We start from the raw sequence: 17,441 nt of genomic DNA, 5'->3' as shown, positions 1-17,441 counted from the left end.
CTGTCAGCCAATCGTTGCATTGCTGATCATGTTTTCATGAATTGACAAATCAGTCCTTCACAACACATGCAGTGATCTCAGATTAGTTCATCCAGACATTTTAATCTGACTTGAAGCGCCGCCGCGTGCACCCTGACAGAAACCCACACCCAGAATTCCAAAATGCATGGCGCTGCGTCAGCGTTCCTACGTCAGGTTGCGGTCGCTCTGAAAACCGCTCCAATTGGTCCACCATTATTATGTTGTAAATTGAAAAACAAGCACTGGGTGTGTTTATATCACCCCAATATGACAATCTATACACTATACTTGCACACATGTCTGTCCACACAGCTTAAAACGATTTTTTTATCATAGGTGCCCTTTGAGCAAAAGTTAGCACCAGTCAGGTTTAATTGTAGGGATAACTGGATAATTTTGAGCTTTTGTCAGCTAATTTCATTTTCCGGGTTTAAAATGATTTTTGGTGCGAGATCAAAATCTGTGAAGTAGCGCAAAACTGCAAGTGGAGTGATGATGCGTTGGTTTCTCATTATTATTCATAGCAGAGTTTTCTTATCCTATGAAAAGACCCTGCTTCTCAATTATTCATGACTGCATGTGCTTTCCGAAGGCAAGACAGACCTGCCAAGCTGTGAGACCCTATGTTGATGACTGGGTGAGACCGCGTCCACGGACCCTGCATACAGCACACAGTACTTAGCTGTTTAAGAAGAGTCTTATGTGTTTGTTTTGTTGCACTAGGTTTGTTGCATGTTTTTCCCTGCAATCTTGTCAGGGCCGATACAGCAAAGCTGTATGCGTGCAGCAAGCATTTTTGTCAGGAGAGCATTACGAGAATTGGAGAATGGCGGACTTTGTCTTTTATCAGTGGAGTTCGTTCACATTGAGGGTGCTTTCACACCTGTGAATCGATTCAGTTGTTCCGAAACAGAGATTACAAATGTTACATTGTTGCTCTTTGCTCTTGGAGTGGTTCGCTTTCACACTGCAAAGTTTCTAATCGGACCAAAAGAGCTAAAACAAGTCACGTGCGAGTAAACTCTCCTCACATTGGTCAGAGTGTCAGGATTTATTTTGCAGCGTCCGGCTCAGCTGTCAGGAGAGGTGGTGGTTTGGTGGTGATTGACAGGGTGCGCGCGACGTGTCTGAGGAGAGATGCGGTGGGGAGGGGTGTGAAGGGTGCTCGACGATGCCTATTTGAGGACCGGGAGGGAGACGCCAGATTACCGGAAGATCATCACTCGTTTGCGGGCATCCGGAGACTCGCGAAACTTCCTGCCATACTCATAATTCTCTCTTCATATAGCCATAAGCCTATTACATATTCATAAAACACTGTGATATAACCGCGCTCGGATCAGATCGCTTTCTCACTGCAATCGAACCGCTCCAGGGTTCGTTTCAATCGAGCCGAGACCACCTCATTCAAGCGATCTCGGAGCGATTACTTTGTTGCGGAACTGGGCTAACTGGGCAATGAGACACGTTCTGAAACAAAAGTGTAGGTGTGAAAGCACCCTTAGACACATCGCCGTGCTGCTGTGTTCGCCTAAATCCTCCAGATTACCAGCAGGGCTAATGGTTGAAATAGGCAGGTCAAAAAACTTGCTAAAAGTCTGCATTCAGACCTGAGGATTGAGAGAGAAATCCTTATTTATAGTGTTTATATAAACACAATTATCTTTAAAATTATAAAAAAATGTGGTTGTGCGTGTATATGAAACTCTGAAAAGCACATGTAGCAGGGCATTAAATTACAGTTTATTTCTTTGCATTTTAACTTTGTAAATTATAAAATCATGCATCTCCACACGGTTTGCGTATTAAATTGTGAGCCGACTGACAACAGTTGTTCGCTTCCCTCCTTCTCCCTTGCTCTGCTGGCCACGCCCATTATGATGCATTTTTTGAAATAATTCTGAGATAAGACTTGAACCGAAAGAGGGGGGTTTCATGGCCCTCTAAAAGATCCTGGATCTGTCAAATTATTTTAGATCATTTAAGTGAGGTATGAAGACCTGACCCCAGGAGTTTAAAAACAAGTCAACAGGTTTGAAAAACTTCAACAGTCAAACAACAGTTCTAGGATATAATCATAGAACTCCAGTAATGGCATTGAGAGTTTGAGAAATTTGTCATAGGATGAGGATGAAGTAGTGCACATAACATGGCAAACAGAAAACAGTCTGCCTGAGCAAAAACAGACCAAGAGAGCACTAAAGAGAGGAAACAGAGACCTGATTTGGGCACAGAGAGGTGGTCCGGGGCTGGAGGGACCACAGTAGGGGGCTTAGGGGGATCAGCACTCACAGGCTGCTGTGCTGGGGTGACGCTCTCCAACAGACGAGATAGAGTAGGAGCATCTGACAGAGACACACACATATAGCGCTACAAACACACACTCACTATAGCACAAAGCTACCTGCACACTGCTCAAAACTACAGTTTTAATGTAACACACAAGCATGAAATCTAAAAGTGGCATGCAGAATGACTAAAGAAAAAGCGCTAAAGCACATTAAAACCACAACAAACAGTGCAACTCAATATTGAGCTTGTTCACTGTCACAAAACGTGTATAATACTGAGGAAAGACGCTTTTAGAACAAACAGAAGGAAGAGTTTCTGTTTACCTGCTGTGATGTCTTGGGTAGCAGGGAGAACTGTTGCAGAAGTGTGAAGCTCGACTGCATGAGAACCATTACTCAAACCTGTGGCCACTTCACCTTCAACCACCTGCATTAACCACAGACAAACTCTCCACTTCAGTAAATGATTCTTTAACCAAAAACAATTAATTTGCATACAGGATTAGTATGAAATTATTAGTTTATAATAGAAGTTTGATAATGAGAAGTTTGAATGCACAGATGTTTTGGTCTGCAATTGGCTGTTGGTTGTTAAAGGGTCATGAAACCCTAATGCTGCATTCACACCATATGCGGAAGAAGCATCAAGCACGAGTGATTTACATGTTAAGTCGATGAAAAGAAACGAACGAGGTGGCGGGAATGGCGCAATTGATGCATTGCGCGATTGGCACGCTTAATGAAAATCAGAACTTCAGTAGACATTTGCGCTGTGGTAACCAATCAGGAGCTTTTCTTGTAGGAGCGTGCGCCTGACGTAGAGCCTGTTGTTGGTGTCCTGGGGGGGAATCCTCCAGCTGACACTGGACAACGGTGAATCAAACTAAGCTTGGCTCAATCTTAAGGAACCGCTGAAAGCCTCCATCATCCAGGTATAGTTTCTGGAGGAGTGGATGAACTCACAGAACTGGGTTCACCTCTGAAAGGATCTAGTGAACTCAGACACGGCTCCAAATGAATCTACACTATTTGTCAGCCTTCATAAAATAAATAAACACCTATTCTTGCAATAAAATTCATTTATTTGTTTTCCATTTATTGTCATTGTGGCATAAATTTCTGAATTCTTTCCCCCAAAAAAGCTATTCAAGTTAGCCAATTAGCAACGAAGCTACAGTCATTGGGCAGACAGAAGCCCCGCCCAAGACCCGAATCTGCATCTATTGCTCAGTGAATTTGACGCACGAATAAAGCGAGTAAAATCAAAATGTTCACGTGTCTATTTACACGCGAATAGCATGATTTATCCACACATACTGCATCTGATGTGAACACAGCATAAAACACATTTTTTTTTAGATATTAGCTATGTTTCCATTTACCTATTTTCATGCACACTTTGGATTAGCACATAAATAGTTGCTTGCCATGGTGCGCCACATCTTTACATTGTTTTCCAATTATTGTCATTGTGGCATAAATTTCTGAATTCTTTCTCCCAAAAAAGCTATTCAAGTCCACTGGTTAAATTATATTTAACACTAAATATATTGCAGAAAAACTAGATACAGCAATAGTTTTTTTTTCCCCCAACATTGTTAAAAACCACAAAAACTTTCTGTAGAGGCTTTTTCGACTAATTATTGAACAATATTACAATAATTTTGATAATAATAATATTTTATAATAATTTTCCCCCTCTAATTTCCAAATTTACAATGCATGTAAGACTCTTATTTTAAAAACAGCAGCGGCACGGAGGTTAAGGCTTGCTGTGGTGCACCATATCTTTAGATTGTTTTCCATATATTGTCATTGTGTCATAAATTTCTGAATTCTTTCCCCCAAAAAAGATATTCAAGTCATCTGGTGAAATTGTATTTATCGCTAAATATATTGCAGAAAAACTAAATATCGCAATATTTGTTTTCCCCAAAACTATGTAGCCCTAATGTTGACAACCACAAAATCTTTCTGTATAGGCTATTTTGAGTATTTATAGAACAATATTACAATAATCTTTGTTCCTCTAATTTCTAAGCTTAATATGCATGCAAGACTCTTATTTTGAAAACAACAGAGGCAGAGAGAATAAAGCTTGCTGTGGTGCACCACATCTTTACATTAGAAAAACTAAATATCGCAATATTTATTTTCAAATATTGTGCAGCCTTAATAATGAGTACCACAAAATCTTTCTGTTGAGGCTTTTTTTTTTTTACTATTTATAGAACAATATGAAGTAGACAAGAAAGTAGGGTTAAGAAATGGGCCAGGGACATGGCACAGTCCAAATCCTGTTTGCTGTGACATGTGCCTAAAATCCAAAGGCTTAAATGTTAAGAGCTTTACAGTGTCCCTCACTAACTCACCAGTCTGGAGCTGGCAGCAATGAGACTGCCCTTCTTCAGCAGTTCAGACAGCAGCGGGGAGGGAGGAGGTGTGGCTTTCGGAGCAAGGTGTTTCTTCTGTGGAGAGTCGTCCACCAGAGAGCTCAATCCTGACTCTTTAGGCCCTGGACCCATGACATCTGAGACAGGCATGAAGACGGTCACTCCTTGAGCCTGGATGGACAAATCATGAGTTTGAGATCTCAGGGTGCTTTCACACCTATAGATCGATTGTCTTGTTCAAAAACAGGGATTCAAATTGTTACAATGAATACATTTACATGGACACCAATATGCTTAATTTAACATGAGTAAGAAGACAATATTCTGATTAAGAGTCTACCACCATGTAAAGAGGGTTTTTGATGACATAATCAGACTAAAGTGATAATCGAACTAAACAGAAATCCAATTAAGACATGTGGAGTAATTCTATTGCATTGACCTTATTAAATTGCAGTACAGCCATGTAAACACTGGAATCAAACTATTAAAGTTTTGTAGTACTTTTCGCCACATTTTTTGCTGCAGGATGCACATATGGTAGCTGTCAGACAAACAAATGAGAATGGCTTCAAGCAAGAAAGCACATTTTTGGTGTGAGCACAAAACTGACAATGCTGAGAATTCTCCCACTGGTTCTTAATGTGTACTCTCATCCAGTACCTTAAGTTTGTAACGAGCACATGAATGTAAAGTTAGCGAATGTGATAGCAGAGGTGGCCTGTTGCTTGAGAATTTGTATCCACCATCGTCTGTTTGCATGCATAGTGTGAGAAATTAACTGCAGATGAACTTGTCGCAATATTAAAAATGAAAGCCCAAAAACACATATATTCCTATGAGAAACGTGAACAGTTGTAGTGTGAAACGCCGAAGGAGACTAGCATTGAATGCTGACGTAATTACGTTAATTGAACTATGTGCTACAACATGTAAAACGCGAACATGAAAGGAACATTGAAAGAGCAGCTCATGCAAACGCTTTAATCATATTATTGTCTTATTCAGATTAAAGTAAATAATTAGATTGCTGATGTCCATGTAAACAGTTACTGTTGCTTAGTGTTCTTGGTGCAGTTGGCTTTTACACAGCAAAGTTTCTAAAAAGACCAACATAGCTGAAACAAGTCACATGCGAGTTAACTCTCCTCATGTTGGTCAGAGTCTGATTTATTTTCCAGGATTCTGCTCAGCTGTCATTAGTCTTTATTTTAATTTATGAAGCTGAGAAATGACATAAGCGAAAAGATGCACTTTCATTTTGAATGGTGAAACCCACAGTGAATGCGCAGATCGAGGGGTGGGGGTAAGAGGAAGGGCTAAGGAGTAGAATTGGGATTGGGCCTAAGTCAGCTTCAAGTCATGGAAACTCACCATGGGACTGGCACAGGATTCATCCGTCATTGGCTGTGATGCGTCTGGCTGTAAAATGTCCATGCTGGGAGAGCTAGCGCCGGGCGGCGAGCGTACCGTCACACTGGGAACTCTCTTTGGTGTGTTCTTAGCTGCCTGACGAACTGGAAAGAAACAAAATGTTATACGTTAATAATTATGCAAAATGAAACAATGTTTCACTGCTGAAGCTCAAAGCAATAAAAACTCATTTCCTAGGACAAAAAATCCAATGTGTGTGTGAAATAAGCAGCATGCGGCAAGAAAGATGATTAGAAAACACATTTGCAATATGTTGCACCATTGAACTAATATAATCGAAACTTTTGTGATGACGTTGTCTTATGAAAGTGCCGAGTAAATGAAAGCCTCACTCTGATAGGCTGCCTCAGTTGCCCTTTTTTTTTGCTCCGCCTCCTCTTCTTCCTGCTTCTTCTTTCTGTTAAAAGACAAACAATCCCATCATGACATGAGCACACACATGCTAGATTTGAGCTGAATTTGAATTACACAATTGGGTAACAATTATTTCTCTGTATTCAGCTTTGACTGTAATCATAATGCAAAAACTTGACACTTCAAATCAATCACTGCGTCCCAAATGGCACACTATACACCAGGGTTGCTCAACCCTTTTCCTGGAGATCTACCTTCCTGCATAGTTTAGCTCCAACCTTGGGCAAACGCACCTGAACCAATTAATTAGGACCTGAACAGCACTTGATAATTACAGGCAGGTGTGTTTGATATGGGTTGTAACTGAAATCTGCAGGAAGGTAAATCTCCAGCAACAGGGTTGAACACCTCTGCTATAGACTGATTTCACACGGCCGCCATTTTTAAAAGCAAAATCAAGGCTGCTGTGAGAAGAAACCCGAAAGTATTGTTGGGAGTTACATGGGAACATTGTGTATCTGGCTGTATATCTTATCAGTGAAGAGAAAGTGACACAATTTTATTATTTCACCGCCTTCCGAGTGACCCGAAGGTCCGTTCTGAATGAATGGTAAAAATTAAAAGGGATAGAGCTCATTTTCAGCTAAGTTAGGGGAATTGGCACTAGTTAGCTAACGTTTTATTTCCCAAACACATGTTTTAGATGCTATTTATCAAACTCAAGTTAATAAAATGATTCTTTCACAATATTAGACTTCATGATACTGAATTAAAAGAAACATCATCAATTCCCCAATAACATTTGACTGACTATAAGAGACTGTGCAAGAACATGTCAACTCACACTAACCCTTTCTTTTTAATACAAAGTAAATGCTAAAAATACTTTATTCAATTAAGAGCCTCATATTTATCAATTAAGCAGTCATATTTGAATTTCTATGAGGGTTAAAACATTGTGACAAAATATATAAATAATTTTAAATCTTAATTTACTCTCTATTTTTTCATCCACTCCACTTTTTCCAGAGTTTATTTATTTATTTATTTTAACACAAAAAAGTATTTCAAAACTAGCATCCATTGTAGAACAATCAAAAACAATTGATGATAATAATGGAAGCTTGAAAAAGGGGAAAAAACTGGAGCAAGTGGAGGATGAGCAAATTTTCATTGCACAACCCCTTTAATAGGGGTGTCAAAATTAATCGTTTCTTCGGTGCACTGCGATGCAGACGCGGACGATTCGGTATCGGTTCAGTAATAATCATAACCGGTTTTTACTGACGTCATTTACCTCATATGCGCTCTGTCGCAAGGGAGGCGATCGCGAGTATTTACAGAGCTTTAACTACTTAAAACTCATAAACTGTGCACAATTTCACTGTGTGTGTTTGCTGGATCAGTTTTTCACTGACATATACAACAATAGCCCCTATTTCACTGAGATCGAGAGAATGAAAGTAGCCTACTCCATTTCTCTCTCTCTCTCCCTCTCTCTCTCTCGCTCTCTCTCTTCCTCACACACACACAGTGGCCCATTTGACCTGCTGGCGTGGCTTTTCTTCTCTTCTCGGCTGTTTTACACCGTTACTTTTGCATCCAGAAACGAGCGCGTGTCTGCAGAGTTTTCTCCACCGTGTATCATACATCAGCTGTGAGATCGCCGCTGCCTCCTGCCGCTTATCAGTATCACTCATCTGTGAAGAACGCAGCGCGCAAGAGCCAATCGCAACCGTTTTTTTTTTTTTTGAGGGTGTGACCAATCAAAGGGGTGTAAGAGAAATAGACAAGGATCAGAAATTGAGCTGGATATTTATATTTGTTTATATTATTTGCTAAATGCTCGTTTTGTTTAATGTTACAGTTTATATATCTGACTGTTTGTATTAAATGACAAAATTGTATTACAAAAGTATATTAATATAAATATATTCATACATTTTAATACAAGAAATGCTGCTGTGAAGAAATATAAAACTGTGTATGAAAAGCACCGTCAATGCACCGTGATGCACCGAAATATCGAATTGAACCGAATCGATGGCATGATAATCGTAACCGAACCGAACCGTGAGACTAGTGTAGGTTCACAGCTCTACCCTTTAACATAAAAAACATGAAATTGCAGACATGCTTAAGCATAAAAACTGTCCATAATGGTCTTACAGCTCTATTTCTGCCCAGAGCTCCTCCAGTTTAGGGTCCACGTGACCAGCCTGGATCAAATCCACCTCTTTCTTCAGTTTCCTGAATGAACAGAGCAAATGTATTATGTGTGTGTGACAGAAATACACCGTAAGAGGGAAAAGAACTTACGAGGTGTAGATTTACCTGTATTTCTCCTGTGTGTCTTTGATCAGCCTCTTGAGCTCCTCGATTCTCTCTGCTGTCAATCTGCGGACGATCACATCCTCGATGGTCTCCACCACCTCCCCTTTCTCACCCCGCTTACGTCTGCAAGTATTTACGTAGTTCAAATAATAATTGCACACAGCATATTCATAGACTTTTTTCGCTTTTCGTCTTTGAAGAATGGAAAATTGGACTCTTCTATATTTAGTTTGAACATTTAGCACATTTAATAAAGATGATCAGCGTAGGGCTGTACAATATGAAACATATTATCACTACAAATTACTCAACTGGTAATTTGGGGTTTCACAATTTTTTGCATCGTTAAAGGGTAACGAAACACCAAAACACATTTTTTGAGCTGTTGACAGTTGTATATGTGTCTCACACTGCTAAAAACACTTTAAGGACACGTATATCTTACTAAAAAGTGAAAATTGGTTGTTTTAGCGTTATTTCGAGCAAATTCGTACTTCCGGTTTAAAACTAAATATTAAAGCTGTCTCATGGCCATGAGATCTTAGCATGTATTCCAGCGTGTAGACTGGACGTCTGTACCTGGGAGTACTGTATTACGTCTCTGAGTGTGCTGCATCAATGCACGAGTAAGGCTTGGTTTAAACCAATCAGCGCGCACTATTGTGCAACTTCATTAATATTCATTAATGTTACAGTGTAGACGGCAGAGACGGCACGTTTTGTTGGCAAAACAAGCGTGCAGTGTTGCTTTTATAATTTGCTGCAGTGAAAGTTTTGTTTTCATTTTCTCTCTACGAGAGCGCAGCTGGACTCGTGTGGATTACAGTGCACGCGACGCACGACAACAAAAACTTACATATCTAAGGAACGTTGTTTACCCGAGAGCTTTTCTCATCTGCAAATGGTGAGATCCGGATTCGCTGCTTGTCTCCTCTTAATAATGACATGGTTCTAGCTGCTGTGGATTGTCCTGTCTCTATAGATTTGGTAAGTGAGCGACCAATGCTCTTTGTTTATTCAGTTTGTTCGTATCGAACTAACTATTACACTGAGTGTAAACTTGTTAGCACCACAACCAAACTATTACCGTTGTGTAGGATTTTCACCGCATTTTGTGACCGGAATAACACACATGGCTTGCTGACGCTACCTGCCGAGTGCATCTAAGTTACAGAGAAATGCGGAGGTTTTTTTTCTCTCATTCACCATACGGTATCAAACATTGCATGAAAAATACATGCTTAGAGCAGCTCCTCGAATCAAATATCTTGTTTGTCACGAGGGGCACGAATGAAATTCCTGAATGAAAGAGCCAAACTGCAGTTAAGGTCCACCATTTAATAATTTGGCAAATAATTTGATTACAGATGTCCATGTAAACAGTCACTTTCTCCCTTGTGTGTGTGTGTGTGAGTGTGTTTTGACTCTAAAACTTAAGCCTGATTTATACTTCTGCGTCAGGTGACCGGCGTAACCCACGGCGCATGCAACGCGCGTGGCTGTGCATTTATACTTCTGCACGCTGTCTCTGTTGGTCTGCATTAACACTTCCGAAACGCTAGTTGGCAGTGAGGTGTAAATGTTCCTCTGAGTCGAGTTTCTTCGCTGCTTTTTTGGTTTTCCTGAACGCTTCCGGGATGTACAAGTGGCTCAAACTCGCTCATTTTGAGGCAGGAACCGGCGGACGTGCAACAACTTTAACTATGAGGTAAACACAAAACAAAACTTTCCATCTGGAGCTCCTTCACGGGACTTCACACTTGTAAACAATCGCTCGCGCCATTCACGCGGCTCTCGGTCCCGCCCAGACTCGTCAGCGCTACTAAGCCGACCAATCACAGAGCTTACGCTACGCGTCGTTGCCACGTGTAGTTACATTTTTTGAGAGGTGCATGTCAGTGACGGCGACGGCCACGGCCAAGGGCTATGCGTCAGCGCTGTAGCATACGCCGGCGTTTGACGCAGAAGTATAAATCAGCGCATGCCCAAATCAACACTCCCACATCATCCCTCTTTTGCTCCTCCGACACTCCCCTCTAAACAGAGCTGGACACGCCCACTTTTCTGACTTTTACCAAAGTAGAGGTGTGAAAACGCCCTGCTGAAACAAGCGGGTTTCATGGCCCTTTAATGGTAATACTTTGTCATAATTTATATGAGCGCAATATTAGGATGCAGACAGAAACATTAACAACAGCATAGCGAGAAAGTTGCAACCTTGAAAACACAATGTTTACATTTTGCATGATATCTTGTATTTTTTGCTAATCTAATCCTTAGATTTTGAAAAGTGTTTAATTTAAAATTTCTACATTTCTAATCAAATACTTTCCCTGAATTCTAAATAAAATTACATTTCCCTGAAGAAAGTCTTATTTGTCTTATTCAGCCAGAATAAAAGCTATTTTTTGACCATTTTAAATGTCAATATTATTAGCCCCCTTTAAGCAATATTTTTTTCAAGTGGTGCTCACTGCAGAGCCATTTGGGCAGAGCTGAGCTCCAGCGAGGGGGAGCTTGAGCTCTCGCTCCTCCTTTCTTGCACTTCTTCTACGAGTGATGCCACTCGGGGGGGCAGGGTTAGGGGTGGGTGTACGCATTAAAACAGCTTATAGGAGGAGGAGCGAGAGCTCATGCTCCCCCTCGCTGGAGCTCAGCTCTGCTCAAATGGCTCTGCAGCGAGCAGTGTCTCATTTTTTTTCGATTGTCTACAGAACAAACCATCGTTATCCAATGATATGCCTAATTAACACAGTTAAGCTTTAAATGTAACTTTAAGCTTTAAGATTATATAATATCAGTTATTAGAAATGAGTGATTAAAACTATTATGTTTAGAAATGTGTTGAAAAAATTCTCCGTTTAAACAGAAATTGAGAAAAAATATATATACAGGGAGGCTAATAATTCAGAGGGGCTAATAATTCTGACTTCAACTATATTGTTATCAGGATATTAGAAGACTTATATCATGATATGAGATTTTCATCATATTGCCCAGCCCTAGCTCAGCGCAGCTGTTTTAAGAAAGATAGTGAAAGACGATCACTTACTTTGGAGCCTCTGTGGTTTCCAGTAGTTGAGAATACTGGGAAGCGCAGTGCTGTAGAGGACATATTGAAAACAAATCACTAAGAAAATCCCAAACATGCATTACATTCCGAAAAGTACACCGAAAAACTGAAATACTGCCATCATTTACTCACTCTCAGGTTGTTCCTGTCCTATATACAATTACTTTGTTCTGCTCAACACACAAAGGAAAGTATTTGGAAGAGAAGTCAGGAACCAAAGCTAATCTTGCCACCCAATTACTCTCATATTAATTTATTTTTTCCATCTATGGCAGTAAATGAGTAGCAATTTCTCTTTTTCACTGACTATCTTCCAAATATCTTCCGTACTGTTACACAGAAAAAAGAAATGTTTATGTATTTGGAATTACATGGGAGTGAGTAAACTATGACAGAATTTTTATTTTTGGGTGAAGTATTGCTTTAATCGATTTTATAATTAATTAGTTAGTTTAATTACCTTCTGGGAGAACCAGTCTGGGGGTCGTCCAGACTCGGAGAAAGGCTTGATGGCTCTGCTTACAGACACCCTAACAAAAATTACCAGCAACAATTATTAATACATATTATTTCATGGAAACTAAAAAAAATGGTTCGCCCCTGTCTTGCGGTCTGCAGACAGAAAGACTTGGCCATGACACTGCTGCAGAGGGGGATTAGCTCAAATGGTAGAGCGCTCGCTTAGCATGCGAGAGGTAGCGGGATCGATGCCCGCATCCTCCAATTACTATTATTATTACAGCTTTAACATATTAATAAATAAATGTACAATGCACTATATTCATATTTTTAAAAGACAAAAAAAATAACACTACATTTTTCAAATAGTGACTGGTAAATGTTTTCATATGCAAAAGATACACACAACGGAGCATTCTATTTTTATTATTTACGATAAAAAAATACAAATTAGAACAGAAAATGTATGTAATGCGAACATCTTATTTTTTTAAAGCACATCAGGAGTTACTACTGCTTAACAATCTTGCCAACAAAAGCCTGTTGAATTTGGTATATTGGTGCGCTTATTTGCCTGAGAAACTACTCTGAGTACAAAAGGAGCACGTGAGGCCCCAGCTTCCGTAGCGGGGGATTAGCTCAGATGGTAGAGCGCTCGCTTAGCATGCGAGAGGTAGCGGGATCGATGCCCGCATCCTCCAATATTTATTATTTTAAAGATTACTGCTTTAATATATTATGGTATAACTGTTGCATGCATTATATAAACACATTTTTATATAAGAAAAAATAAAGAAAGCATGTTTCAAAGAGTGAAACAATGCCCTTATGTCTGAGGATACTAACAAAAAAAAACTAAAAAGCAGCCATTTGAATCTTTTAAACTCAAGACTTCAAGTCTCATTCACTTCCTAAATGTTGAATGTAGGTTTTATCTCTAAATGTTGAAAACAGCTCGTTATGCTGCAAACTGATAACTTTATCATATTATTGTACTTTTTTCTCAAGTTTACACTTTATAGTCATTTCTCCCATAGGCGACTGAATCAGAAGATCCCACACAATCATACTTTCACATTGCTGTATAAGGTCAATAGAATATGATTCTGATCATCGGTTTAAAAAATCAGTTCTTATAAAAAATAATCATTCCTAAAACGTATTTGGCTGGGATACTACTTTAGGTTCAACAGGGGCCCATGAGGCCCCTTTCTCCATGGAGGGGGATTAGCTCAGATGGTAGAGCGCTCGCTTAGCATGCGAGAGGTAGCGGGATCGATGCCCGCATCCTCCAATATTTATTATTTCTACAACTATTATTATTATTTTAAACATACTACATTACTATAGAACCCAACATACTTCAAATTAATCAAAAAAAAAAAGGTAAAAAAAATATATATATATATAAATATTAAACATTAAATAAACATTAATTGAGTGTGGATAACAATGCCCTATAATACTAACGTTATATATTACTATAATAACATGTAAACACATATAAATGATACACGCAAAAAAGCCACTTCTACAAAGTGAAGCTCTGAATCTTTGAACACACTGCAATCTTACAGCTCTATGATCATCAGCGTTAATTATTTATTCTTACCAGTTCTGATCTCCGCTTCTCATCACGGAGGAGGCGAGACACAGTTTCTCCCGAATAGACCAGGGCTCAGTCGGACCCAGAGACAGCATTTTGTGCTCTACAAAGACAGAGAGGCGTTCACAACATTGCTTTAATTTAAAGCTGTAGTTCATGTGATTAAACGTTATTACAAAAAATTAGAGGAAAGTGTATGCATAAAGAGGCTAATCACTAATGTAGCATGACCACAGACGTATCTTGTTTAAAATAAAAACAAACCATTCACTCCAAATACATTTAGATCATGTAAAATAGCACAAACTGTTTTATATGCATAAAAAAATAATGTAAACAGAGATCGTCTTTGTTATCCCGAACCCAGCTAACGTTAGCGCAACAACGAAATTGCTAACTGCGGCTTTACTAGGAGCTTTAGCTCTTCCGTTTATATATGATAAAATACTTCAGAATTCAACGTACAAAGTGATTAGATGTTAAATTGCAAGGTTTATTCGTTTTCAAATAAAATAGCACTTACTTCCCATCCCAGTCGACATTTTCGCCTTTCTGAAACAGGCCGCAAGGCTCGTTCTACTTACTTCCGCCGGTACTATTCCGGTGTGACACCCGGGTGGGGGTGTCACATAAATATGTTTCCGCCAGTGGAGCAAATACAGGGGGATTAGCTCAAATGGTAGAGCGCTCGCTTAGCATGCGAGAGGTAGCGGGATCGATGCCCGCATCCTCCAATTTTTTCACTCAGAGAACTTTAAAATAATCACCAAAAACGCAAACCCTTTAGCATTCATGCAAATAACCCTATTGTCTTAGCGCGCCTTGGGCGGAACGCGGGAGCGGCCTGGGTCTACCCGTACTCGGTACCTCTAAATACCCGAAAAGTACAATGTACTAGTTTTTAGTCTTTAAGATACAAAAGATTCACAAATATTATCATAATTCATGTGAGGGTTGTTACATTAAATGATTTAAGTCTGTAGAATGTATGTTATTATTAAAAAATATATAATTATACATTTTAGTTTGATTTAACGTTAAATTCGTTAAAAGAAAGCTTTTCTAACACGTTGATTACTTGAATCCAGGGATTTAAAGGTCCTCCAACTCAAACTACTTACCTGTAACGTTAATAAATGTAACTTAGTATAAACTTGTTATTTTGTAGTACATCATGTGTCCGTTCAATAAAACCGTATTATAATTAATGAAACCGTATTATAATTATTAAACAGCCTATAATTATTTTCCTATTTTAATGTGTTTTTTAATCTATTTTTATAACCATGTTTAAAGACGCACAAATAACGTTAATCTATTATCTGTGCGTCTTTAAACATGTTCTTAAAAATGTTTGTGAATTAATATTTGAAGTAACTAAACTTAGCCGGAGATGTTTGAAAGTTTACCCTTTGAATAAAGTAACAACATCTAACGTTAACGTTAAGTTACTTCGACATGTTTGCCTTTGTGCAACGGAAACGGACGCAGTGATTACTGAGGTAAATTATATTTTATAGTCGCACATTAGCACTTCAGCAAAGTTTTGTTAGCAAATTCTAAATAGGGAAATCGTATTAGCAGCCATGTCAAAGTATAACTTTGTTCACAGTCATTTAAATTGTGCTAATGTTGTTTTAAATTCAGTTTTGCTTGCAATTTCAAACAAACATTCGACGTAGCGTGGTGATGACAAACAATACAGGGACACAAGTTGATAATATAAACCCAAATTCCTTCAGTGAGTAGTGAGAATTGAGGTAAAGTTGGTTTTATAATGGCACATGCGTCGAGGGGCCTTACACTAACGTTAAATAAGTTATTCGGACTGACATCGCATGCATGACTTCATTACCACTATCTAGTTGACTGCGAACAATGTTGTACTTCGATAGTCATTGGCTGATCATATAATTTCCCGATTTAGAATTTGCAAGTAATACTTTTCTTATATTATATTATTAAGGAGAATGTGCGAATAAAGACAGCTTTACCTCAATCGCCTAACAGGCTCGTTTACAACAACAACAAAACCGTCTTAGTAAATGATTATTTGCATTATTTGTCTATTATTGGCATTTTGTATGTTATATATAACACATTTCATAAAGAAACACGGAATCGTAGATTGAGTTTAAGGCCGAACGGCAGATAACATTAGCGCGGTTAAATTAACGTTACCGACATTAACACCAATCAAGACCTCAATATACAACAAAAAAGTTTCAAAATAAACAAAATGATTATAAACTTACCTTCTTTTGTGTTTCTTTTTAGTTCGTCGGCGCCCGGACTGTCGATGTCTCTCGCCAGGTTTAGGGTCCATCAATTTGACGTCACACTCATTAAGGGGTGAACATGAGGTGACCCAGGCCGCGAGCGCGTGTACAGATGATGATTGGAGAATGGCAGGTCACGTGTGCTAGCCTTCTCTGGTTTCACCGTGTACGTAATGCAATTTTATGATTAAATATTTATATCTACATGTTATAGTTTTATTTATATATGTGTAAGTTAATAATATACATTATAAACAATAATAATAATAATTATTATTATTGTTATTGTTTTTATTATTATTATTTGTACTATTGTTGTTGTTGTTGTTATGTTAATAATCTTCTTTGAGCAACTGGGATGGTGACCCTCTTGGAGTTCGTTATAAAATTACGACGAGATCACAAATCAAATGAGATTTACATTTACTTCACGATGATGAACAAACTTTTTAATAAGTTTGACTCAAGTTACTTCATGAAGCATTAATAACGTAGTTTCTTTTACAGCCACCAGGTGTCAGCAGCTCACCACAAAATGAACGCTGGCCATAACTCACTCTTATCGAGAGCCCTGAACTTGCTTACCTCAAAATCAGCACAATATGAGACACCTATACTTTTTTATTCGTTTTATTGGAATGTAAACCGCTTATAAAAATGTTCTCAGTCATCATAGTTGTGATTACTGAAATATAGGGCTAGCACACCAAGGTTCCTCCTGTTAGGGGACCTATTCTGTAATTAGTTTCGAAATCATTGCTAATGAGTTCGCACTGAGGCGATATCCGCATTGATTTGACAGCAATATTCTAATGTACTTAATAAAAAGCAATAATTCTAAAAGGATCAAACCACCTGGGATGATCTAGCTATAGTTTAAGCAGGCATACTTGTCAGAGGAAATGTGCTTATTTGTCAGGAGGTGCTACCGTTAACATTACAATATAAGCATTTTGTCAGCAGAATCTATTTATCAGGATAAACCTGTAGTGAATGTGCCTTTGTCAGGCAAAATAAATAACTCCAGCAACTCTAACATTAGGCCTAACCTGGCAAACACTGCAGTGCATTAGTTGGCAATTACATTTTAATGCGGCAGCAACTGTTTATGCAATCAGAACCATACTTTTAATCATCTTTGCTTATCTTTTATGCCAATTACAGTGATCTAATCAGCTTATTACCTAGCTTATAACA

General features: G+C 38.7%; 1 protein-coding gene and 4 non-coding genes across 23 annotated transcripts in view; 4 read left to right on the top strand and 1 right to left on the bottom strand.

Annotated features, from left to right (window-relative positions):
- Positions 1-16,305, bottom strand: part of brd8b (bromodomain containing 8b) — a 42,412-nt gene extending 26,107 nt beyond the window's left edge. For 5 of the 19 annotated variants that reach the window (XM_087280218.1, XM_087280223.1, XM_087280225.1 and 2 more), the window contains exons 1-10: positions 14,489-14,546; positions 13,972-14,068; positions 12,361-12,430; positions 11,880-11,929; positions 8,828-8,950; positions 8,663-8,743; positions 6,472-6,536; positions 6,080-6,222; positions 4,685-4,876; positions 2,637-2,739 (exon numbers count right to left, since the gene is read on the bottom strand). In XM_087280218.1, the coding sequence (XP_087136344.1) occupies positions 2,637-2,739; positions 4,685-4,876; positions 6,080-6,222; positions 6,472-6,536; positions 8,663-8,743; positions 8,828-8,950; positions 11,880-11,929; positions 12,361-12,430; positions 13,972-14,068; positions 14,489-14,507 (943 nt within the window). In that variant the 5' untranslated portion in view covers positions 14,508-14,546. Of the gene's footprint in view, positions 1-2,240; positions 2,367-2,636; positions 2,740-4,684; positions 4,877-6,079; positions 6,223-6,471; positions 6,537-8,662; positions 8,744-8,827; positions 8,951-11,879; positions 11,930-12,360; positions 12,431-13,971; positions 14,069-14,488; positions 14,594-16,220 lie in introns of those variants that run through there. The other 14 variants (XM_087280213.1, XM_087280217.1, XM_087280222.1 and 11 more) reach the window with 5 other exon arrangements.
- Positions 12,551-12,623, top strand: trnaa-agc (transfer RNA alanine (anticodon AGC)). Its single transcript has one exon. It is a non-coding gene; the product is annotated as a tRNA-Ala (tRNA).
- Positions 12,988-13,060, top strand: trnaa-agc (transfer RNA alanine (anticodon AGC)). Its single transcript has one exon. It is a non-coding gene; the product is annotated as a tRNA-Ala (tRNA).
- Positions 13,581-13,653, top strand: trnaa-agc (transfer RNA alanine (anticodon AGC)). The gene has a single exon. It is a non-coding gene; the product is annotated as a tRNA-Ala (tRNA).
- Positions 14,627-14,699, top strand: trnaa-agc (transfer RNA alanine (anticodon AGC)). Its single transcript has one exon. It is a non-coding gene; the product is annotated as a tRNA-Ala (tRNA).
- Positions 16,306-17,441: the final 1,136 nt, after the last annotated feature.

This window comes from Danio rerio, chromosome 14, assembly GCF_052040795.2.
Source record: "Danio rerio strain M-AB ecotype USA chromosome 14, GRCz13ab, whole genome shotgun sequence".
Lineage (NCBI taxonomy): Eukaryota > Metazoa > Chordata > Actinopteri > Cypriniformes > Danionidae > Danio > Danio rerio.
This window is presented reverse-complemented; position numbering and strand designations above follow the sequence as displayed.